We start from the raw sequence: 24,765 nt of genomic DNA, 5'->3' as shown, positions 1-24,765 counted from the left end.
ACTTTAGACTAAATATTACTTAGCAACAACTGAAAACATCAGTGTGTTATCAACATTATTCTGACACTAAATCCAAAACATAGCACTATACCAGCTAAGAGAAAGAAAATTAACTCTATCCCAGCCAAAACCAGGACAGTTATAAAATATTATCCAAAACATAGTTAAAAAATACTATGTAAGAAGCCTTAAAAAGCTAATTTTATGTATAAGTCTCTGCAGAGAAGAATGGAAACACTTGCTGACCCTTAATATTTAATCTTCTGGTTGTCACAACATCATTTTCTTTTCTTAGCTCCTCCTTTTTTAGCTCAAATATAGAACGGATTCTGGAAGAAAACAGAAATAAGGGGCTTCACTCATCCTTATTGTCATTATGACTAAGTTCATAAAACAATATTATGAGTTTACAAAGAGCATATACTTACATATTTGCAATGGACAATTTCAAAGTTATGATACAGAAAAAGGGGTTACCTGTGATCACAGCTGTAATTCATATGTCATAAAAAAAATAGCTCTGAATTGGAAATCGTGATTTAGGGAAATAATCTAAAGTAGCTGAGAGAAGAGAACTAAGGAAGGAAGCAGGGGTAACTTTTGCTTTGGGGACAGTAGAGTCCATCACAATCAAAAACTTTATAATCCTTTTTAAAATATTTCTTTGTTATTGTGTCTTAATAGCAACATGCCACAATGGCATAATACAACAGTAACATGCAGTAAGGAGTTGACATAGGACAGATTTCCATAAATACATTTTTTTCTTTTTACGAATGCATAACTGCTGCAGTCTACTTTTTTTAATTGGTTTCTTTTTTTTTTTAGATCCATGCCAGCTAAAAAGCACTTGAAACATCTCTGAAAGTAATGAACAGATGAACAGAGACTGCTTATAATATCCACTCCTGTATTTTAGAAAATGGAATGAAAGATTGGGTCATTTTCCTGTCATTAATATATCTTTACTTAACATTTGCTTTCATATAGCATATTCATTGTCTTTTCACAAAGTCTCTAAACATACAATATACAAAGGGAGAGGAAATGGAAAAATAATAGCTGTACTGCATATCAACTTAGAGTATATTTACCTACTCTGCTCTTCCTCTGTATCCATCAGTTCCATCTATCCCTTCTTTATATTATCTTGAGACTAAGAAATTCTTCTTCCAGGTTTTCAAGTCATACTAGAATAGAGATTGTATTTCACCAACCTAAAAAGGTTGGTGTCCATCAAAGAAAGTGCATGGCAATCTTTCAGATGGCAAAGCCTTCACACACAAGTGCTCTGCAGTGTATTATTACCTGTATGTGCCTTCTGTGAGCAAAGTTCTGACCTCACTGCCCTTTTGCACAAATTAATAGAAGTGCTAATGAACTATGATTCGTAAGGACTGTCACAATGTCTATGCTATATAAGCTCTGTGCTCTATGACTTCTCTGGCCACACTCAAGAAGTGAGCTGGCTCCGCTCCGGGTTGTGTTTAAGGACATCAGTGCAGCCAGCCTTCCTGAAGTCATGCTGAAAGGCTGGGTACATTAACTCAGATGATAGATTACAGCTCATGCTCACATGATATCTGACCTAAAAAGGGCTTACTCTGGGCTTATTTGGAGGGCAAACATGCTGAGGTTATAATGTGATGATATGGACCTACCAGTGGTGCAAATCAGTTTCTTCTGCAATCAGTACAACCTACTTCATGCACTTGGCATGACACTGATATTAGGAAGTAATTTGATAGATCACTTTTCGCTTTTTATTTTTCCAGTCTGCTGGATCTCATCTGTGCTAATTTGCAAGCCTAAAGCTGCCACAGATCCCAATTACTTACTTACTTACTTAACAGAGGATTCAGTCAGTACAAGGAAACCAGTCTTAGTTACATGATAATTTCTGTACGTACTTTCAGAATACTGTACAAAGAAGGTGAGTCTCTTTAACTCCATTTTATGTTTGAGGAAAGTAAATCAGGCATAAGATCTGACTTGCCAGTCTCACCATCACCTGTCCCACCACTCAAGCAAACCAGGTACAATGTCATCCACACTGAAACTCTGAGTATCCTCCTAATAGGTTGCTCTCATTTCCAATCTCTGTCGAAACTACCATCATAGCTTCTCTTTTATGGTAGTCTAAAGTGTGCTTGTCTATGTAAAGGGATTAAATGATATTTTAAATGTGTAAACGAGTTTACACTGAGATAAGCCTCTCCCTGTTGGTCTAGAGGAAGATTTTATTTATATAACATAAATCTTTCATTCATAGCAAAATTTAATACCAGCCCAGTCATTATGCTTTCCACAGTTATTCTGAAAAAGAGGCTTGTTTACAGGCAACAGCTCTTCTAACTATGCCTTAGAGATACAGGCATTTCCAAACCTATGCTGTAACAGTCAGCAATCCTTTGGGAGCAATGTTAAAAACTGATACCTTGATTAAGTATTAAGATTGAGAATCAGAGGAAAATCTGTGGAAGAGACTAGAATGTGAATGGGGAGTACATGTGCATTCAGGAAGACTTGCTGCAGATCAATGTCCTATTCAGAACAAACAGTTCTGACGGTTGAGGATGAGGTTCTTCCTCAAGAACAGATCCCAGATCTGAGAGCTCTGTAAGCATCCTGAGTTCTTTTTTTGAATGAAATAAGAAAAAAGACTTTTAGCTATTTATAGCATAGGTATCTCTGAAACATTTTTTTTCATTTCAGCATATCTTTCCCAACAGAAAAAAAGTCCTGCGTATTTTTGCACTATCACAGAATAAACCCATTCTTCATGCTTTATAAGTGAAGGCAGTGATTTAGAGTTGCTGGCAGACCACAAGCGTTGCTTGCTTTACCAAGTGGCAATCCTGTGCAGACAGCGGTGGGTATACCATTCTCAGGGAAGAGACAAGCCTAAGCAGGAGTCTTTGTTTTGCCAGTGTCCTAGTCCTGGAGTACTCAACAGAGGATGGGACTCTCCACTACTGAAGTTCATGGATCATTTTAGGAGAAAAACAGAAAAAAAACCAAACTGTGCAGAAAATACTTCACAGCACATGTTAACTAGCATAGCCCTAACATGCAGTAAAACAGCATGGGGGCATCTAATCAATAGCAAATTTCTCTAAATTATGGCAGTCATCCTGTGACAGTAATACAGCTAGAGCAGTTCAGACCATATCCATTCCACATCTCTGATGAGTTCCAAAATACAGAGTATATCACCCTAACATTTTTCTACTCTGGGCCTATTCAATTGCTAAACCAGTTCCTAATGGAGCATTGCAGCCAAGTGTATTCAGCATAATTTTGCTCCAGATACAAAGTGGTCTGCAGTCATGGTTCAGATCCACGTGGCATCAAAAATAAAAAAAAAAAAAGGAAAAAAAAGAGCATTTGTTTGAGACTACTTCAAACCTTCCACTTTAAAAGTCCTCTGCCTTGAGAGAACAAGAAGTGAGTTTTGTAGGCTGTATTAGAAGTACCAAACAGTGAAACTCAGGAGCTGCTTTCCCATAGTCCCATGGTAGGATTTCTTGTAATCAGTACTGTATTTTTTTGTCTTAGTTTTTGGGGTACACCAGGTTACTTTTTCAAGCTTTGCTCTGCGGCTGTGATTCCTAGAAATGTATTTCCTTGGAAAAATGGAAGCTCTGTGCATTCACAGGGCTGCGGTACCCAGGAACCTAAGGCTTCCTGGGTTCAGGCTTACCACGCAATTGAATAAAAAATAACTGCTGAAAACATTTCTAATAAGTCTATGGTGTGGGAATTTTTTCTGTGTGAATTCATATGCACATATGCAAGCATACAGGGAAGATACTAATGGGCATAAATTATATTGGTTTGCTGTTTCTTTACCATCATTCAATGTTATGGCGTTCCAGGTGTAAGGTGCACTGAAGTCTGGCAATTGTCATCCATATCTAATTGCTCCTCAATAGCTATCTAAGCCAGAGCAGTTCACAGTGATGTGTACTTTCCTACCATGTTTAGCTGTTCAGATCGATGTTCTACAGTGCAGTTGGGATGTTGAACAAGCTGGGATTATTTAGAGATGTTGTTCTGCTGCTTGATTGCCATAATGCTACTTCCCTCATTAGAGACATTTTGATTGGAAATCTGCAGTATGAGTCACAAAGGACAATGTTGATGTAATTAGGACGCTAAAATGACAGTGACAGAGTGTTAGTCGAGCTGTGGGAATGACATTCAAATACTGGGTTTCATACTCTCTACTTACAATGGAAATATACCTGCAGACTTACGATGCACAGTAGCAAACATCTGCCACCGTTATTACAGAGAAAGTGGGGCTTATTATTCAGGGGGTAACAACAGCTTTCAAAGATGCCAAGCAAAAGGCATCTGATGACTGAGGACCAGGAAAGCCCCCATTTGTGGGATATGTGCCTGTATCCTTTTGCCCTTAGAAGAACGTCCTTCTGTTACCCCTCCTTGATCCTCCATTTGGAATTATTCTGCTTAGGAGACTTTTCCATTAAAGTCAAAAGACAGAGGGCTAAGAATTGCCTTCACTGTATCATTTATTTGCCAAACCTCCCTTGCTTTGCTTTATCTAAGTGATTTTTCTCCTCAGCAGCTACAGCAGGAATTACTTTAGTTTGGTATTAGTTATTCTCTATATCATTCTGTAGCTTTGTTTATTATGCTGCTTTTTATGCCATCATAGCCTGACCAGTTTGGAGTAGCTTAGTGGTCATATTTATACTGTGGCCAACCATTAGGGAAACTTCAAGAACAGTGATTCCCAATTAGTAAGGTAAAAATGTTAAAACCGAGGCCCAGCATGGAGCTCCACTAAATATCAGAGCGGGACCTGTGACAGCTGGATATCTCGCAGGACTCTAGAACAGGCGTAGCAAGGAACATGGGAAAAAGTGACTTGGTGCTTCAGAGCAGCATCATTTGGCGGCAGCACTGTCACCTGCATCCAGTGTCTCCCAGAAGACCTGAGAAGCAGGGCAGGGAGGGAACTGGGGATGGAAGCAGACAGAGCTGAACACAGTTGGAAGAACATAATGCCTCTTATTTCAAACGCGGTATTTACATAGTAATCTACATGAAGCCTGCAATCATAGGTCCAGAAAATGTATGCAAAACACCAGTGTTATAACCACATTCATGGGATTTTAATTCATGCTCATTAATTGGATGAAGATTTCACCTGAAAGCATCAGTGATCTGGATCCTGCAGACATTTTTAATTTGGAGTGTCTGCTGCTGTGGGAACAAGGAATAACTCTAGTAATGAATAATGAGCAGAGTGAGGCTGGTATGAAATGCATGTAAGATTAAGAAAGAAGTCTGCAGGAAATATCAGGGATGTAATACGTGCTGTACCATGTCTCTATGAAAGTAACTGTAGCACCCTTAGTCAAGTATACACTCGTAGGCATGGAAATTAATTCTGCATAGTAAATAACACGGTAAAGCATGGTTCTTCAGTTCTGAACCCATTTTAAATAACACAGTAGGACATGTATATGATATAAAATATCTTTAACAAACAAAAAACACTATCAAGAAACTGCCTCTATTCTGCAACCTTTACTCTGGGCGAATCTGGAGATCCTGTCTTTCCTGAACACTCTTGAAGTCCTAAGGCTTCCAGTTCTTTATCTAGCATTAGTTGTCTGAGCACTGATAATCTTTTCCCTGCTTCCAAACCCTTTTCTCCTAGTCTTCTCATGGGTGTTTATTCCAGCAATTTCCATGTATGTAATAATTGCTGTTCGATTAACATGCTGGCCCATATCAAGAACACTCAAAGTTGATATGCCTTAAAATAAGTACCCTTACCTAAAAGCTTAAGGGACACTGGGAAGCATGGTACTCCTCTGGGTGCTTGCTGCTAGAGCAACAGTTGCTGGGTTGTCTACTGATGGAAACTACTAATTACTCAGGCTATGTCTGTATTGAGGTGAGATGTATTTCTTCCACCCTTGCTTTCCTCTAGAAGGTAATCCAGCTGTACAGGTCAGGAGAAAGATGTGATGCTGTTGCCATATCCCATCCTGACAGCATGTGACAGTGTGTACCTGTCCTCCAGGCTTGACAGAGGATGAGAAATCTTCCAGCCATTAAGGATATCATAAATTGATAGCTGGAATGATTTCTTGTCCTCTGCAAATTTTTGTGATGTTGAAAATGTTCTCATTTTTACCAGGGCAAAATTGAAATCTTTCAAACCATTCCCTCCCTAATGACGTCCGCTGGTATTAAAGCACCTATGGGCATCCCTGAAAGTTTGTTCAAAATCTGACAAAAAATATCCCTGATATTTTTCCCTGAGAAAATGTTAACAGACCTGACATTCTTGAGATAAGTTTTTCTTTTGACAAACTGATAATGGACCAAAAAAAAAAAATTAAACATTTTGTGATCAAGTCTCCTTGAACTTTCATAGACCAAAATATAGTTTTATGCCCAATGCATCAGAATCCAAAATCATTTGATAATGAATGTATGGAGAGAGAATAGGAAACAAAGGGCACTTAATTCACCTTGTCCAATGAAAACAAGAAAGTCATTTCCACCATAGTTTATAGTTACTGTCCAGTAAATCTGAGTTTGTCCTCCACTAGCAGAGAAAAACAGCATATACACTGCAGGAATTTGTAAAAGAAATAAAAAATCTTTCCTCTGCATTTCAAACAATAATAACAGTGGAAACATTTCTATTGTTCTTAGGTTTTGTAAATCAAGGTATTCCAAAGCTAAATTCTGTGCCACATTTGCCTGAACACTATCCCTTTTATGTAATTTCCCTTATATGTTGCAGTTAAATAAAACAGTGATGCAAAATCCCAATGGAAAAATAAATCTAGCTAGAGCAATCATACTATCAACACATCAGCTCTGCAAAACTCTGTCTTGCTTCCTTGCACAAAATGGCAATTTAAAGTATCTTTCCAGAAGTCTCCCGGGAGATTATCGTATTTTATTCTCTATTTAGAAAAAAAAAGTAAAAATCTTTGAGAACCTATTAGAAGTCTTCTAGTGAAATACTTACAGTTCAGTTCAGCATTATATGCCAGTTTCAGAAAGGCTGAAATGTAATTTATTACATTTTAGTTTCATCAGCAAGTAAAGGTCATCCATCCAAAACCAGCTTTTCCGGATGCACACATTTCATTTGTTATCGTCTTAAATAACACAGAAGTGCAGTCAAATTCCAGTATCTGTCAATCGCACACAAGTTCTGTTAAGTAATCATTTACTTTCTGTTTAAATGCTTACACCATGGACATTGAATAAATGCTTCCCTGGCATTCAAACAAACAGCTAAAAGCAGGAAGACTTCCTTTAAACTGTACGGAATTTTCTAAATATTTCATGAGTACCTGAAAAACTGTATTGACTAGTTAATATTACATTATTTAGAATCTAGAAAAAGTATTCTGCATGTAGTTACACCTCTAAAAATCCAAAGTAACTCAATCTTTAAAAGTACTCCTCTCTGATCTTTAAACATAGTCTTTCTCCTCATCTGTTGTGTCAATTGCTAATAACAGGTGTCATTGGGAGCTCACTAGGAACTACAAACAAGCACAGAAATAACTCGCAGATGCACAAACTGTGAATATACCATTAGGCATACAGCTAATATGTCGGGTTATTTCTGTTCCTTTGGCAAATGTACCAGGACTTGGCATATTTTACTGTTGAGATTGCAAAAAAAGAATCAAGCATGGATAATTATTCTTGTGTCTTTGTTGCTGTGGTCATTGCCTGCGTTAGTGATCTGCTTTGAAGCCATATTGCAATTATGAAATGGATTCCCTGACTGCTTCCTGTCATTGTCTGTTGGTTCAGTTCTTAAAGAGATTTAGGTGTGCACAAACCATTTTCCTTTCCAAGAAGAAGTAGTCAGAGGCTTTGTTTCAAAACTTCTCCAGAGCTTCATGAGACTATTCAGCCCCAAACCAAGGTGAGGGCTGGACCACCCCGGGGTCCTGCAGCATGAACCCTACCTGCATTCAGCAACAGGGCTTCCAAAACAGCCAGAGTTCCTACAGCAGCCTGAAATGGTTCTTACGCTTTATAAGGGGCCACCCACTTTATAACATACTATGTATGTTTTCCTCTTCACTGCCAGCTGCCACCAGCAACTACATCTTCAGGCTCTTTGCCACTCCTTTGCCATCCAAGAAATAAAATTAAGAATTCACTTCTAATATATGCTCAAACAGACTGACATAAGGTAGAAATGACTCACAGCTAGGTTTTCAACCTCAGGTTTCTAATGCACATTTCTAGCTTCTAACAGTTTGAAACAAGTATTTTTTTTTTCTACTTGTTTAAAGGAAGCAAATTGCATTCAGTTAATATGTATATTACAATTACATATGGCATATTTGTCTATTATGGAAGCACACATTAGCTGCCACCTGCTGATTATCCCATAATGAACAACAAAGACTGAGTTATAAAATCTCCTCCCGCCTTCATATATATTCGTACAATGCCTTCCTTGTTCTGACTTGGCCAAACTTTCTCTAGTGGTAAATCAGTCTGCAGGATGAATAAAGCTCTGCAAAAGAAACCCTCTCTATTGCTGAAGGTCCTGCAACAGGAGCTGGCCAGTAAGAGACTGATCCTACACAGAAGCTGAGTTCTGCTGAAGATACATTTTCCCAGCTAGGCAGCCAGTCTCAGCAGCGCTAAGGAAGCAAATTGGATGTGTGCACTCAGGTCATCCTCCTCTCATTCTCACATGCAGAACAGAGCAAAACAACCACCTCTATGAGCACGGAATCGTTTAAATAGAATAAATTCCCACGTATTCTACTTACATTTTAATCTTCCCTTTTGGCATTGCAGAGCATAATTTCAGAACAATAAATAACAAAACCAGATGCTAAGGTGTCGGACATGACATAGGAATCTGAACAGAATAACTCAGAAAATAAACAGAAGATATGTGGAAAAAACCTTTGGAAGAGTTTATTCTAAAATGTCCTTAGATTTATTTTTTTTTAAATACACACATAAATCTTAGACCTTTTTATTGACATTTAAAATTAATCCACTAGAAATAGCTGGTTGTAAACAATTACCATACTTGTCATATTCATGACTCAAAACCTGAAACCACAGAAAACTTGAAAGAAACTGACTGGTAAAAACAATGAAGCTGATAATCATTGCTGACGCTGAAAATGCAAAAAGGGGCAGAATATGAATGAAAACTAAATTGGGTTTTAAGAATTCTTTATCTTTAAAGCTTTCTATTCATATCAACTATGTCAATAAACATGCTTGTTTGCTTATTTGGAAAGATTCTTGGGTAAAATCACCCCATTCCCCCATGACATATTTCATCAGCATCCTAGTCTGAGTGATGGCCTTCTCTTCCTTGCCAGAGTTTTTCCAAAAGTCTAAAGGCAGATTTCCCATTTCCAGATACATATACAGAGGTCTCATGCATCTCATGCTGTAAATAATCTTTAGGATTGCAGGATTCAGCATGCTGCTGTGCTTCTTGCTGACAGAACTGTTTGAGAGCAACACCTTCTTTCATGTCCTCTCTGATAAAAGGGTTAAGAAAGAAAAAGATTTTATTTCTCATATATAATAATCCCCGTCTCCACTTTCCACCTCCTCTTCCCATCCACCCCTCCCTGGCTCACTGCCTGAGTGAATTCAATGCTCTGTTTCTCTCCCTCCTATTTGCCAGTATGGCAGCAGTAGTCGCTCCATTGCCTTCTGCACCTGCTGGCTGTCACATTGCAAAGCAGTAGCACATCTCATTAGGACCACTGCCTGTGTTCACGTCCAGCAGGTTGGACAGTAGTTCCCTATATATTCGTAAGCATATGTGTTCATGTGTATATACTACATACATACAGATGAATGTAAGGGTATGGATACAAAGAAATATAAATCAGAATTGATAAGACACATTTCAGGGAATCTTAGGAATTAAGTGTGCTAAAAATACCACATAAATGGTGTGTGTATATATATATATGTGTATATATTTATATTTATAAAATGTTGCAGGTGTGAAAACTGAGACACACTTTTAATAGGGAATTAAATCTTTCGTATAGTTACAGATTGTGTGTGCCTGTGCATATGTGTATATATGGGAGAGTGTTTATTATTTGCAGCTTGTTCCAGTGTTTAGATTCCCTGAGCTCTGACTTACATCTGTCTTGCTGTCTCCTGAGTTGCCTTAGGTTTTTCATTTCTAAGTTAACTTTAATCACAAAGGAATAGCTTTTGAGCTCTTTTTCTCACTTCTTACATGTTGCTGCAATCAACTGAAAGAACAAAATCCTAACCATACTGAAATTAATAGAAAGATTTCCAGTGTTTCTGTGAGCAAGATTTCATCTCTGATACTTCCTGGTTTTCAGCAAATCCAGCTTTGCTGACAGAGTTTCAACTATAGTTCTGAAAAAGGGTTGTGGTTTTTTCTATTGTAAAGATCAAGGGGTCATTGACTTTAATCTGATTAAATCTTCCATTTCCCTTTACTAACTTACTACAATCAAGAAGTTTAGGATGTGTTTTCAGAGACTGGAAACAAAGATACATGCCAGTGATATCTGATCTGAATAAACATGATATGACTAGTTTCTAGTGACATTTGTTTGAAGGAAAATATTCTATCCCACAGACTCAACTGTTTTCATGTAAATTGAAGTCATCATTGTCAAATATCTGTTAAAAGCTTTATGATATTGTGAAAATCACTTTATCTTTCTGGGACTTGATTTCCACCCCTCCTTTACTCTACATAAAGCAGTCTCAGTAATAATTTTCTGACCATGCTGTGATTAAAACTTAATTAATATTTGTAAAAGTCCAAAAGATTCTTTAAGGGAAGGCATTTCAGAAGTGGAAGTATTGTTGTTATTAGAGCAACATTTTATTTTGCTTGTATGGTACTTTTAATTTGTAGATTTTAAAGCATTTTATTAACGGAGGGAAAATGTCATTAGCCTCATGCTATAGGTGTCTATGAGATGGAAAGTGATTAACACTTAAATTAATACAAATTAAATTCCACTCAACTAAACTCAGGTTAAACTGTAGAAGAGCCCAGAAGTCCTCCTACCACTTTGTTCTCTGCCCCATGTATGAGACTTATCAGGGCACCAACAGGATCTAATTGCCCTGGCAAAACTGTGCTGTCCTGCATCAGACCAAGATGCTGGTCAGTAACATCAAGATTTCCTAACATTATTATTATTGCTTTTGATTTCACTCCCTTTATGAGAACTTACGATATACATTTCTAGCAGAAATTCCATTTAATTTGGCCGGGAGGGAGACTTTGTGGTATTTCAATCTTTGTTTTGTGTGACATCTGACTGCATCTGATCATGCAGACCAAAGGCTGCACTCAAAAACCAGCTTGTGTACTGAGCATTAGCATGTCTGGCTGTTAGCCCAAAAGCCTTGTTAGGGTGCCTAGACCACCTACCTAATGCAGGAAATCAGGCACCTAAGGATGGAGACACACAGCACAAGTAGTGGAAAAGGCTGCCCAGAACAGGACTGGGATGTGTCTTCCTCCATCCCTCACCAAGCCACATCCAGTGCTCTGAAGGAGTGGGTCCTCCTTGGGTTTCAGAGCTGGGAATCCTCCCTTGAGATCAGGGAGCTAGCCCCTTTCTTTTATGAAGAAATTAGGGAATTGCACCTTTTGAAACACAGCCAGAGGAGGATTCACCCAAAATACAGACCCGTTTTTGTGATCTTTCCAACAAAGGAGATTCAAACCACCTCTGCCACCTTCTCTTTACAGGGTTGTAAAACTGCACAGGGAAGGAAGCTGACTCCACCCTCTACTGCTGCAGATGTGCCCCTGGGCATAAATCATTAGGGAGTCAATAGGCAAGAGACAGAAAGAGGTCAAGGGAAAATAGTAGTGTGTTGATTAGCAGCTAGGGCACCAATATGGAGGAAAGGATTCTTTGCCTCTAAACCTAAAGCTCTTCACACATTTTAAAATCGACAGCCATTGTCACCTAGGAGCTAGGAACTCTTTGAGGGAAGTGAAATATCTAGGTCTGCATCACTTCAGGCTGAAGTAGGATTCATATCTCATAGGTCATAGCTTCAATTGGTGCATAAAGGGACTTCATCCTATGCCTGTTTCTTTTAAAACCAGACAAACAAAAAGCAGCTGCTACCAGTGCATTTAAGATGGAGTCTGCTCTTGTAGGCACATCTACATCCTTAGGGCTGAGAGCTGGGGGAATAGCTAGTTTATCGATTTTGAATGGCCTTCCCTGTGAAGAATGAGCCCCTTCTGGGGATGTGCTGGCACCAGGCTGCTAAGTGCACAGAAGCCTGAAAGGCAGAGGGCCAGGGAGAGTTTAAGCATGACCAGCATTAAGAGACAAATGAACAGAGGTTTTCAGGGTTGCAGTTTTGGAGCCAGATACCAGCATTTCCCCTGATCCCTACTAGTAGTGCCTGTTTCTGGTTTGGGGCTCCTTAGGATTTGGGGTAGCCTAATCAACCAGGGGTTTAGGTCCCTCTTATCATTCTTGTCATCAAATTAGTCTTACCCACATTTGCTAAGCTGTGTTAACTGCAGGGATCCACAGACTGTTTGCAAAGCCAACTGCCTGCCCTCACTTTTCTTTATAGCAATGTCCTTAGAGCAGAGGAATACAGAATTAAACAGAGTGCTGCTGACCTCATATCTAGCTCCTTTTTTTACTTTTTTCCAATTTATTATTTATTATTTATTTACCCTTTTCCAATTATTCCCTTGCTCTCTCTCTTTCTCCTTCTATTTCTTCCTAGCTATCTCTGCTGACCTTCTTTAGAAAGTTACTTTCTGAGTAAGATGGCTATATAAAGTCTTCCTCATGTAGTAGGAACAAATGAAAACTCTTTCTTTGCCCTGTTTAAATACCTGTTTTTAATATGTACAGTAGGGTTGTACCAGGGAAAGACTACGGGCTGCAAACCTTAAGATGGGAAAAAGACTGTTTGGCAAATTGTACTTCCAAGATATAGTAAATAATTTTACATTCAATTGTTACTGTAGTGGTAAAAATTTTATTAATTCATTATGGAATTTTTGCTCTATTAAGAGCAGAATAATGTATGACAGTAAAATCCAGTAATTGAACATCAGAATGAATTGCTTTAACTTACACTGCAAATATTTAACTTCTCTTTTTTACAAGCATAAAAGGAACACAATAAGCTAAGAAATAGCAAATAGCTTGAGTCTTTTCAAAAGAAGTGTGATGTCTGCACTAACTACTGATCTGCTTTGTACAATGTACTGTCAACAGCCCGTGCAGAATATTCTTCATTCCCGTATTCTAACCTTGAGAGTTGCTCTCAGAGGCGTCGGTGTATACATTAACCTGGACAGTAAGTGGTAACAAGAAAACATCACCTTAGAACATGTAGGTGTTTGTAACTACTGGAGAATTTTTTCAGACTATTGCTCCTTCAACCCATTCCTCTTATGTATTTGCTATTTCTTGACTGAAGGATTCCTTTTTTTTCTTTTCTACAGAAATAGTCTTTTCAGTGACTTTTTTTTAAGCTTTGTATTTCTCAGCTTGTTATACTAGTAGTTCCAGTTCTCTGCTCTTCCTTTTGTTATGCACACAAAGAAACACTCCAAGAAATTAACCACCGGTTTCTCTCAACTGCGATTTTGTTTTCTCAGAGGAGTGTGCAGTTTGAGAGGTTTAGGGATTGTTATTTTTGCTGGTTTTACAATATGTACTACCTAAAATATATATTCTCTTTAAAATATGCTTTTAGTCTTGCTATTTAATGTTTTAGGTTTGGAGGGATTATGTTTTTGTTTCTGTTTGTGTGTGTGCATATGTTTAAACTTCTTATGATTTTATTAGGAACGATTCTGAATTTACTTTGTGTGGATCTTACTCTTTCTCTCCATGTATAAGTAAGGAGCCACTTGGATTGGACTCTTAAAAGTCTTCTATTCTTGTTTTCAGTGTCCAAACTTGGCTAATCTTTATGGTGACTCACTAATTTGTTTGCTCCAGCAAGACAAAGCACTTCATTTAAGAGTCCTTTCATATAATCACCTGCTATCTTAAACCTACCAGCCTCTTTCTTTAAAATGTTCAGCACTACCAACACAAGTCACCTTGAAAACATAGCTATTGGCGTGCAATGGGAAAATGACTGGTGCTAGTCTTCCATTTTTCTAATTGTCCGTGAATTTGGTGCTGATGTCCTTACACTCACAAATGCTCTACGTTACGTCACTTGAATTGCACTTTTCCCAGACGGAAAATAAGCAACCATCATTTTTGGCACTCAGTATCTTACAATATGAAGGATTTGTATTCTCTATACACAGACTCTAACCTGAAGCTTTGAGTCACTGAGGCTCTTTTATGAAAGCTAGAGCAGTGAGGATCTCTGCTCAAGTCATTTAGACAACAAATAGCAGAACCTGGATAAGGACTCTTGGCCATAATGAATCCTGTTGACCAACACTTAGTTACTTCTTTGTTCAGAATAGTCAAGAAATCCCATTCAGTTGGCTGGATTTCTAAAACAAATATCCACCCTTCCACCCTGTGAGGGGAAGAAAAAAAAAAAAAAGTCTTATTTGCAAAGAATATGGACATATTTCAAAAAAATAGGCCTATAAATCATCACTTCTCTTCTCCACTTTCCTTCTGACTGTATCAGTAAATGCCATTCTCCCTTTCAGCCACAGAGCAGATTGCAACTGATTTGAGCACTTCAGTTGCTTTCTTTTCTCCCTAGGGCAGTTGTTGTCTCTCTGGCAACTAGTATCCATAGCACTTAAGACTTTGCAAATTAAAGCAAGGACATTGACTTGCATCCTAAAAAAACAGTTACATAGTACAGATCCCAAGCCCAGAGGTATAATGTTTCTTAAGGAAAAGGTGCTAGGCAGGCAGAGAAGTGAAATGTTAAGTAGAGATCAGATTATGAGGATTTTATGGTATTTTTTAGAGGCCTCTCAGGCTTTCTTTTTAGGCTACAGAGCTGTCTCAGGAGTTATGCTGCCACTGGCAGAATCCTCCAGATCTATGCAGTTGTATCTGCAAAAAAAGCAGCATTAAATCCCAATTAAAATTTTTGAGCTTGCCTATGCAGCAAGATTCAGCAGTCTAACTACTGCACACAGCCTCTAATCATATCTACACAAACAGCTGGTGCTTAGAGCTCTAAAAGTCTTGCTTTGCCACAGAAGTAATGTCCCCTACAGTAAGTGTTCACTATTATAAGCAGGCATTCTCTGCTCTTTCCTGTTTCTGATTTGTCTGCTTTGCATGGAGAGGTGTTTTTCCATTGTACTAGGGAACTATATACTAGGAAATCAGCCAGCAACTGTGATTCTGGGATGTGGAGTTTAGCACACACGCACAGCAAAGCCTATGATTCTTCTTCTGCCACTTCATGCCCCATCTCTCTTTGGCTTAGCTCACACCATTTTCACAGCTACCATGCAACTAGGGCTTTCTGGTGGGCTGGTGGCCATCACAAATACATAGCTTGTGCAGGTATGTTATTCCTATTTCAGCTGGTCGGCTGCAGTTTTACAAGCCAGCCACAAAGCTACTGAAGAGCTCTTTCTGCAGTTCTGGCAGAATCAGAGAGAACAGCAGTTTGCTGTCCCCAAACCACATGGAAAGAACTGAGAAAGAGACCACTTGCTTCTGGAGCAGCTTTTCTTTGATCAGCTTCGTTTGGTGCAGAGCCTTTTCAGGGCTTTTGAAAGAAGTGTGGACTGGCTTGTGCTGCATAGCTAGGATGAGTCTTATCTTCAGGAAGATAAAAAGCACTTTCCTGGCAAGGCAGATAAAGTTTGCTACTAAGCCACAGTGGTGAAGAACTCCTTTTCTGTAGCTAGCACCCTATGGAAAGCCACCACCTCTTTCACAGAACGCTATTTGTCATAAACTAGATGTGACGAGGACAAGCCAACGTGGAATTTAAGGTAAAAAAGGTCTTGTCTCTGCATGTTACCAAGGCTGGCAATTCTGCTGAGGTTTCTGACAGGTTTGCATGCATGTGTTTTCCAGTTGTGCCAGGGGTGTAATGGAGAGTATTCATGTTCCCTCTGAGACAAACCTAAAAGCTCTTAATTAGAAAGCGACACAGCTGTAGTGTGAAGTGGGGTGTCCTGACACTAATGCCAGATTGTCTGGAAAATTCCTTGCTGGTAGGATTTGGGGCTAATTCCACTGGTTTTTGTTTGGGTTTTTTTTTCTTCATATGTGGCAGTGGGGGTAGAGATAGGGTCACTCCAGTATGGACAGCAGTGCTGTAGCCATTTCCCTCTGTTATTCTGGGAGACTCCGTCCCTGGCTAATGCCTTTTGCTGTACAGTTGGATCACAGAAAGAAACCACTGAGCTGTTGCCTAAGCAGCTGGAGAGTGACAGTGTGTGACTGCCATGGGGAGAAGGAGAAGATAGATGACAATCACAGGGGAAGGCTGGGGCTGCTGAGCCATAGCAGCATGCTGTGTGCTGCACAGCAATTGGGAGAAGGGAGCTGAGAATAGGGTTTTCCTCAGCAAGGCCTGAGGGGACAAGATTCAGAGATTCACAAAAAAGCAGCAGTACCCCAGCTAGCAATTGACATGAAAATACTGACTTGTTTGTTGTTGTTGATGTCCATGTAATTTTTCAGTTTCCTTCACATTTTCACTGTGTACAGTCTGGCTATTTCATAGTTTGCAAGACAAGTTGCAAGATGGGGGATTTTTTTAATCATTTATTCAGCAATTCTTTGCAGTTTTAGACTGCCGGCTTGTGTTTTTATTAGGTGCATTTTACAAGAATCTGTGTTTAATATTATTGCTGCGCACAATGCTGGAAGGAATCAAGTGAGGTCATCTAGCCCAGCCCCAGGACCTGGGGGCAGAATCTGATCTCTCATTGCTTAGTGGTGCTTGTCTAACCTGTTCTTAACAGTCTCCAGTGATAGGTTCAGCACCATCCCTAAGCAATCTATCTTAATGGCTACCTGTCCTCGGGGTGCTCTTAGATCATTTTTCTAAAACTGTTCAAAATAAAAATTACTACTGTTGAATAAAATGATTCTATACTGTTCTCAAAGTGCAAACACACAAAACTGGAATCTGAGGAATTGAGCAAATAACCCAAAAACAAAGGAGGTGGAGAGGGGAAGAAAAAGAATGTTGCAAACAATAGAATAAAAATATGCAGTCTGAGATTAGCAGCTCATTCATCTTTCAGCCTTTAACTGTATGCAGCTCTGTTGAGCCTTTTCATACTGGGCTGCTTTCAGAAATCTGTGGGACAGGCGTGGAAAGGCATGGAAGCATGCCCGTGTTTGGGTAGTGGCAGGGAAAAAATCCACCACTCCAGTTGTGACAGAGGAGGCTTAACTGGGAGTGCTGAGAGTTAATTCCAATAAAAAGAAGCATTCTTCAGGCTCAGAGAGCTGAAGCAAAAGCAGTTTGGGACAGGTACACATGGCAGAGACTTGGAGATAAGAAGTCACACTCAGGCTATCCTGAGGCAATCAGTTTTCTTTTAATACTGCAGGTGAAAAACTCCAGCTAATTGGAACTATGGTCTAAGAAAACACAGCTCTTAGCATAAATGCAGATATGCCATGGCTGAGGCTGGTGAAACATGCCAGAGGACAGGGACAGCAATTTCAAATGAGCCTTCTTTCTAACAATAACAATTGTTTGCTTGTGATTCTTTTCAGTTCCCACAGCATTTGACTGTCCTTTTAATAGTTCCAGGGTATCTACCTAGCTAGCTGTCTGCTTCTAAATGGGCCTACCTCTGACACCTCTGTTTGCCTCCACATCCTTCTGCTCCTCAATCTTGATAAGTCCTTTATGCCAGAAATGTCCTGTCTGATCCCAGGAGTGATCTTCAGAGACTATCTTGAGGTTGTTAAGTATTTCATCTTGAGTTATCCTGAGACAAAGTGATGATGAAGATAAGAGTTAGCTCTGAACACTTAAGAATTCTAAGATGAGAAAAGCAACAAGTGATTTTTTTTTATTCATTATTCGATGTCCATTATTTCAAAAATCTTTGCTCTAGCTTAATTTTAAAATACTGTCCTTTTCCTTTGGAAAATCTCAATACTAGACTACTAAGAAAAGTTATACCTCTGCAAGTAGTGATATATTTTGGGCTACTGGCAAAACCTTGAGTGTATACCAGAGAAACTGATGTAAAAACGTACCAGGTAAACAGGCATTGATATTATTGACCATAAAGGTTACATTTTCTCCCTCCTGCAGTGTTGCATAACCAGAAAAAAAATGTCTATCCCTTCTGGAATGATTGAGAAGTCACTGTTGTAATGAAGCCATGATAAAACAGTTTCCATAAAATTCCATTTAATTTCTTAGTGAACATGGTGCATCACAAAATAGATATATTTTTGCAAGGCTTGCCTGGTGTGCTTAGGGTTAATGTTGCTGGTACCCTGTTACTATCCCACTGTTTGTGTTGCTACTAAATGGAGTTGCCTGCTGATTGAATGCCAAGTTTTGCACTTAAAAAGAAGCCTTGCTAAGTTTTGTACCGAGAAAAATAGTCTTGTACTGATGAAATACTATACTTTCAACTTGGAAAAAAAGCACCCAGAAAATACTTGCTATGCCACAACACTCTGAAATGTACTTTAAAACAAAACTATCAAAAGTACCGAATCCTTCCAGTTGGCAAAAGTCTCAGTAAACACATTTCTTTGACAGTTTTCTTTTCAGAGTCTGGCATGCCAGAGATTGATGGGGGAGGGGATTTGCAAAAAGGAAGTTTGTGATTCTGTGGTAGAAGGAAAGCCATGAAAGAGGAACGGTGAGCTAAGGTTAGTTGGCTGGGTGTCTTGTAACAAAAGTCTTTTTAGCATCACCTTTATGGTGAGAATTACAATGGGAGGTCGATGATTATCTTGTGCACAAAAGAGAAGAAGGAAATAAATAAATATGGAAGACTCCACATTTTGGAGAATATCATGTAAAAAATATTCTGTGAATTCTAGTGGACAAATGAAAAACACAACTGATACTTCCTAGCTATACGGACAAGCTACTTCTCAAGAAAACAGTATTTGCCAACAGGTGCTTAACACATAACACGTGCCTTCACTGTACTGCTGCCTGACTGTGTACAGGACATGAAGGCAGAGTTTGCTGGTCTGTTCCACAGGTCCCTCAATCTGCTTTATGAAGCACAGAAGTTATTGCGTCTGAGGTTAGCACTTCATCCTGAAAAATTACTGCTATTCCCAGTGCATGTCTTAATAGTTATTACTGGAGTTAACACAAAATGGAATAGAAAAATAGAATTCCATGACAAAATCCTGTCCAGCTCCTTGGGGTTTAGGTAAGTGGTATTTTTAGGTGTCTGCTCAGGTCTTCTGCTGCTTCCTTGCAAGCCTTTCATTGCGGGCTTTAATGGATCTTGCTTTTACAACCCTCTTCCATCATCCCATTAGTAGTAGCTTCAAAGTGAAGCATGCCAGTGATGCCTATATATCTAATGGATGCATAAGCCTGTGTAATGAATGGTTAATTCTCTGAATCCAAAGGATGGAAAACCAAACAGAACTATCTGGACTGTAGGCTAGTGTTTTAGTGAAAGGCAAAATCTAAGAACCATGATCCCAGACCAGGAGGGGGCACATGAGTTCACAGGGCAGAAAAGCAATGCGAGGAAACAGGTCTGGAAGGGATAAAATAGGTAAACTCACCTGTTTAGTGTTGTGAGATGTTAATATTGGTACTCTGGGTAGCACAAACAGCAAGCGTTTATCCTCACATTGGCACTACTATTCAAAAGCTTCCTACACAAATGCAACACCGTGGACTCACTAGAATTTCAAGCAGAGAACAGAATACATAATATCTGGTCATTTCCGATGTAGCAAGAATTGCCATGTGATGATGCAGACTTTTTTATTAGTTAGCAGAAGAGCTTAGTGTAAAATAATCCCTAACAGAGACGCTTGTGTCAAAGGGCTTTTAACTGTAGGGCGACTAAGTTACAAAGCACAATGTTAAGGTCATTTTCTGATTTCTCATCCATTTCAATCTCTAGATAATGAACAATGTCTGTGAATAGACACCTTTCCCAACCTATTGTTCAAACTCAGCTGAAGCTATCTGTTCGGTGAAACGCTACACCTATTCTGTGTGTTGGTTTCAACAGCACAGAAACAAAGAACAGAGTTACATGAAGATCAGCTCAGCTCTTGTTTTTTCCTTGCGCTTCATCTCCTAGAGCTGCTCAACCTAAATCCCTTCTTCCTCAGAGACCCCATTCTGACTTTCACTACAGTAAAGCAGGGAAGCAGCCTTCTGCTCTCGTGGGTCATAACCTCCCCTCTAGACATATTTTCCAGGAAAAATCAACGTAAGCTAAAAAAAGCCAATGTGATGTTGCTGTAAAACCACCTATTTCTTTCAGAGGGATTTAAACCGACAAGGATAAGTGGAAAAGCCATGGACAAAACAGTTCCTCCCCTTTATTCCTCTCAGGATCATTTTGCTCAAAGCAGAGAGGACCTGCTAAACTATGTCCTAAAGAAAGGGGCCAACACAAAAGAGTCAGACTCAACATACCACTATATTTTATATAACTGCATTGGGTGCAGGTGCCCAGGCACTGGCGGGGGGGCTGCGGGGCGGCCTCTGTGAGGAGAGGCCGGGGCTGCCCCGTGCCGGACACAGCCAGTTCCAGCCGGCTCCAACCCGCCCAGCGCAGGGCACCGCTCGGCCCCCCAGCCAAGATGGCGGCCTCTCTGGGAAAGCGTATTTAAGAAAGGGCAAAACACTGCATGGCAGTGAGAAGTGGGGAAAAAAAGTGTGAGAAACAGCCCTGTGAGCACCAAGGTCAGAGAAGGAGGATGGGAAGAGGTGCTCCAGGCACTAGATCAGAGATTCCCTTGCAGCCCAAGGAGGACTACGGTGCAGCGGTATCCACACTGCAGCCTGGGGAGGACCCCACACCAGAGATGGGGGATATGCCCTGAAGGAACTGCAGCCCATGGGCAGCCCACAAAGGAGCAGAGGTTTTTTTCCTGAAGGGACCGTATCCCATGGGAAAGACCCATGTTGGAGCAGGGGAAAAGTGTGAGGAGGAAGGAGCAGCTGAGAGGAATCGTTGTGGACTGACTGCAAACCTCCATTCCCCATCCCTCTGCACCACTCACGGGCAGGGAGGAGGTAGAGGAGTTGGGAATGAAGGAGGAAGTTGAGCCTGCGAAGTGGGGGGCGGGGGGCAGGTATTATCTTCACTTTTGTCTTTGTTTCTCACTATCCAAATCTTTTTTAATTGGCAATAAATTACATTAATTTTCCCCAAGATGAGCCTGTTTTGCCTGTGACAGTAAGTGGTGAGTGATCTTCCTGTCTTTACCTCAACCAATGAGATTTTAATCTTATTTTCTCCCCCTGTCCTGCTGAGAAGGGGGAGTGAGAGAGCGGCTGCGTGGGTGTCTGACAGCCAGCCAAGGTTAACCCACCATAATAACTAAAACCAGAATTAAGACCATCTGCCTTCCCAAAACAGGGGAGACATTGTGGCAAATTCCTTTTCTCTCAAGATACAATGTTTGAGTAAAGCTAAGCATGAGGTTCCTTCCTCTTCCCTTTCCTCAATAATGAATGTGAAAGCATTTTTTTGTAACTGTAGTGCTACACTTACACATCAGTTTTTACACTCACAAAGCAGCAAAGTTATGTTGCATTAATAGATCTCTGAATCACATTCTACCATGTCTTCATTCTGAATTTACTTATTTCACAGGTTAGAGGAGGTGAGCTATGAAACTGTCTTAAAAGTCCTGAAATTCTCCTTCTGCTTTCTGTGACTTTGAACTTTTTTTATTATTATTTATTCATATGTATTATATATTTTAAGTATGTATTTAGGGGTGGGATTTTTATAAATGTTTTTGTGCAGCTAGCTAGTAAAGATAACAAGAACACAAATAATTGAAAAATATGCAAAAAAAGAAAGCCAGACAAATTTTATAGTCATTGAAATGCACTGTAGAATTTAGGCCAGTATATTCAGAACATTTCTTTTTGGTAACTAACTTCCACTCCTTTTTTCTTGTATGTCATAGTGCTCTTTACATGGTTAACTGTTTTTATTTTTAGAACACCTCTGAGTTCTAAGACTATGTTCAGGAGCAAAGGTTAGCAATAAGCAACCTAACTTTGCTAGGTTTCACAAGAACTATATGGAAGAGAAGTTCTGCAAAGAGATTTATCTCTTATTTAGGGAAGAGACAACTAGAGAGAGGACAACAGAGGCTATATGAACTCTTCATCCCTTTTTCCCCATGTTAAAAATGGTACCTCATAAAGATGCAGCATGTATCTACTTCTCCTAATTTTTAACACACGGCTGTGGCATAAAAACATAATCAAATATTTAAGGTCATCTTTTTACTTGTTTTTCTTTATGTGGGAACTATGTGAGGCTGCATATGGGAACAGAAGAGCTGAGAAACTCTATTGCTGCTTTCCTTCCCTAGCTATTTCAGGAGTCCTCTGGAGAAGGCATGAATGTTCATCCCTATGTAGCCATCAGGCATGAACTAGTATTCTAACATTCTTATTGATTACAGAATTAAAGTTGCAGTCCGTTCCTTTTTCATTCCTCTAATCCAATATCCTCCATACATACATACATACAGATATGAACGGACCAAATCTGCAGCATGTTATCCCTTACACAGACACAAGGACAGAATCAAAGGGTAATTTTGTCATCTTGTATGTCTCTCAAACTCTTGGCCTATGTTCTAAGCAAAAAGACTTCTCAATATACATATTGATTTCTATCAAGTATGAGATAGTTAAAATCCTGCTTTTAATTTATGTGAATTAGCTTTTAATGTGAAGAGGAGAAATATTGTCACTTTGTCATGAATAGCATGCAAGAACCCATACCCTCTCCACTCAAAGGACATTTCTAAGATTACAGCTCAGTGTTATTGAAGTTCCATCCATTTTGATGTCTGATGTCTGATTGCTTTAACAGAATGTATATATGCAACTTAATACCTGATGTTATTTTCTCTCTTTCTCTTCTTCTCTTTTTTTCTCAGAACAAATTATGACATCGACATCTAAAGGAATTTTCCGGCCATTTTTTATTATCTTCATTGTCCTTGGTTGTTTCATGGCATTTATACTAATTTATATCAAACCAACAAATAGCTGGATCTCTGGTCCTATAGAATCAGCCAGTTCAGTTTTGAAAATGAAGAGTTTCTTTTCTTCCAAAACTGATAATCTTAATGAAACTACTATTTTGATCTGGGTTTGGCCATTTGGTCAGACATTCGACCTAACATCCTGCCAAACAATGTTCAATATCCACGGGTGCCATCTGACTATTGACCGCTCACTATATAACAGATCCCATGCTGTTCTCATTCATCACAGGGACATTAGCTGGGATCTGACTAATTTACCTCAGCAAGCCAGGCCACCATTCCAGAAGTGGATTTGGATGAACTTGGAGTCTCCAACCCATACTCCACAAAAGAGTGGCATTGAACACCTCTTTAACCTGACCCTGACTTACCGGCGTGATTCAGATATTCAGGTGCCTTACGGCTTCATGATGGTTGGTACAAGTTCCTTTACATTTGAAGTGCCAAGTAAGGAAAACTTGGTCTGTTGGGTTGTAAGTAACTGGAACCCTGAGCACGCTCGAGTCAAGTATTACAATGAGCTTAGCAAATACATTGAAATCCATACCTACGGACAAGCCTTTGGAGACTATGTCAATGATAAAAACTTGATTCCAACTATCTCTACTTGCAAATTCTACCTTTCCTTTGAAAATTCAATCCACAAAGATTACATTACTGAGAAACTTTACAATGCTCTTCTGGCTGGATCAGTACCGGTTGTACTGGGCCCTTCCAGAGAAAACTATGAGAATTACATTCCAGCAGACTCTTTCATACACGTGGAAGATTTTCTCTCCCCCAGAGAGCTGGCAGAATATCTTCTGATGCTTGACAAAAATAACAAGATGTACCTTAGTTATTTCAACTGGAAGAAGGATTTCTCAGTGCATCTTCCTAGATTCTGGGAGTCACACGCGTGTCTTGCTTGTGATCATGTGAAAAGACACCAGGAATACAAGTCCATCGGAAATTTAGAAAAATGGTTTTGGAATTAATTTGTCTGTGTGTGTGTGTGTTTGTGTGTGTTTGTGTGTGAGTGTGTGTGTGTGTGTGTGTGCACTTTTTTGAAGAAGCCCGAAGAAACTTCAGTCCAAGTGGAGAGGAAAGAAAAAGAGAAAAAAAAGAGAAAGAAAAAAGAACCTTACGTCATGGTTTATCAGCTATCCTCTCTTGGCTAACCTATTTATATTTTGGAAGAGATTTTAAAAGATCAGCAGCAGCAGTCACCAATACTCAGTTTTAAATTATAATGTACATGCTAATTATGTGCACTGAAGAATATTTGATTGTTTACTATAATTTTTAAATAAGATTTTCCACATTTTCTGTGAAATATGTCCCAGACTTACACTCTAAAGTAGTCATTTTTAACACTTCCTTTTTATTTTTTACATTACATTTGCTGTTTAACCTGTTTGGAAAATGAGGACACAACTTTTAAATGCCAGAGAGAACCTTAAGAACATAGTTTGCTGTTCCAGTCTGAAATGTGTCTAATATTTCAAAAGACAGTAAAGTTTTTTATGGTTCTTCTTACATTTTAAGAACACAGTAAAGTTCAATACCTACCATTATTCCAGAGTGATAAATTGCA

General features: G+C 39.3%; 1 protein-coding gene across 2 annotated transcripts in view; it reads left to right on the top strand.

The window, feature by feature from the left end:
• The window catches only part of FUT9 (fucosyltransferase 9), a 106,907-nt gene extending 82,506 nt beyond the window's left edge, over positions 1-24,401 (top strand). For both annotated transcript variants that reach the window (XM_052781482.1, XM_052781481.1), the window contains exon 2: positions 23,079-24,401. In XM_052781482.1, the coding sequence (XP_052637442.1) occupies positions 23,087-24,166 (1,080 nt within the window). In that variant the 5' untranslated portion in view covers positions 23,079-23,086 and the 3' untranslated portion in view covers positions 24,167-24,401. The remainder of the gene's footprint in view (positions 1-23,078) is intronic.
• The last annotated feature ends 364 nt before the right edge of the window (positions 24,402-24,765 follow it).

This window comes from Harpia harpyja, chromosome 3, assembly GCF_026419915.1.
Source record: "Harpia harpyja isolate bHarHar1 chromosome 3, bHarHar1 primary haplotype, whole genome shotgun sequence".
NCBI classification, from domain to species: Eukaryota; Metazoa; Chordata; class Aves; order Accipitriformes; family Accipitridae; genus Harpia; species Harpia harpyja.
Note: the sequence above shows the minus strand (reverse complement) of the source record. Positions and strands in the feature narration are given on the sequence as shown.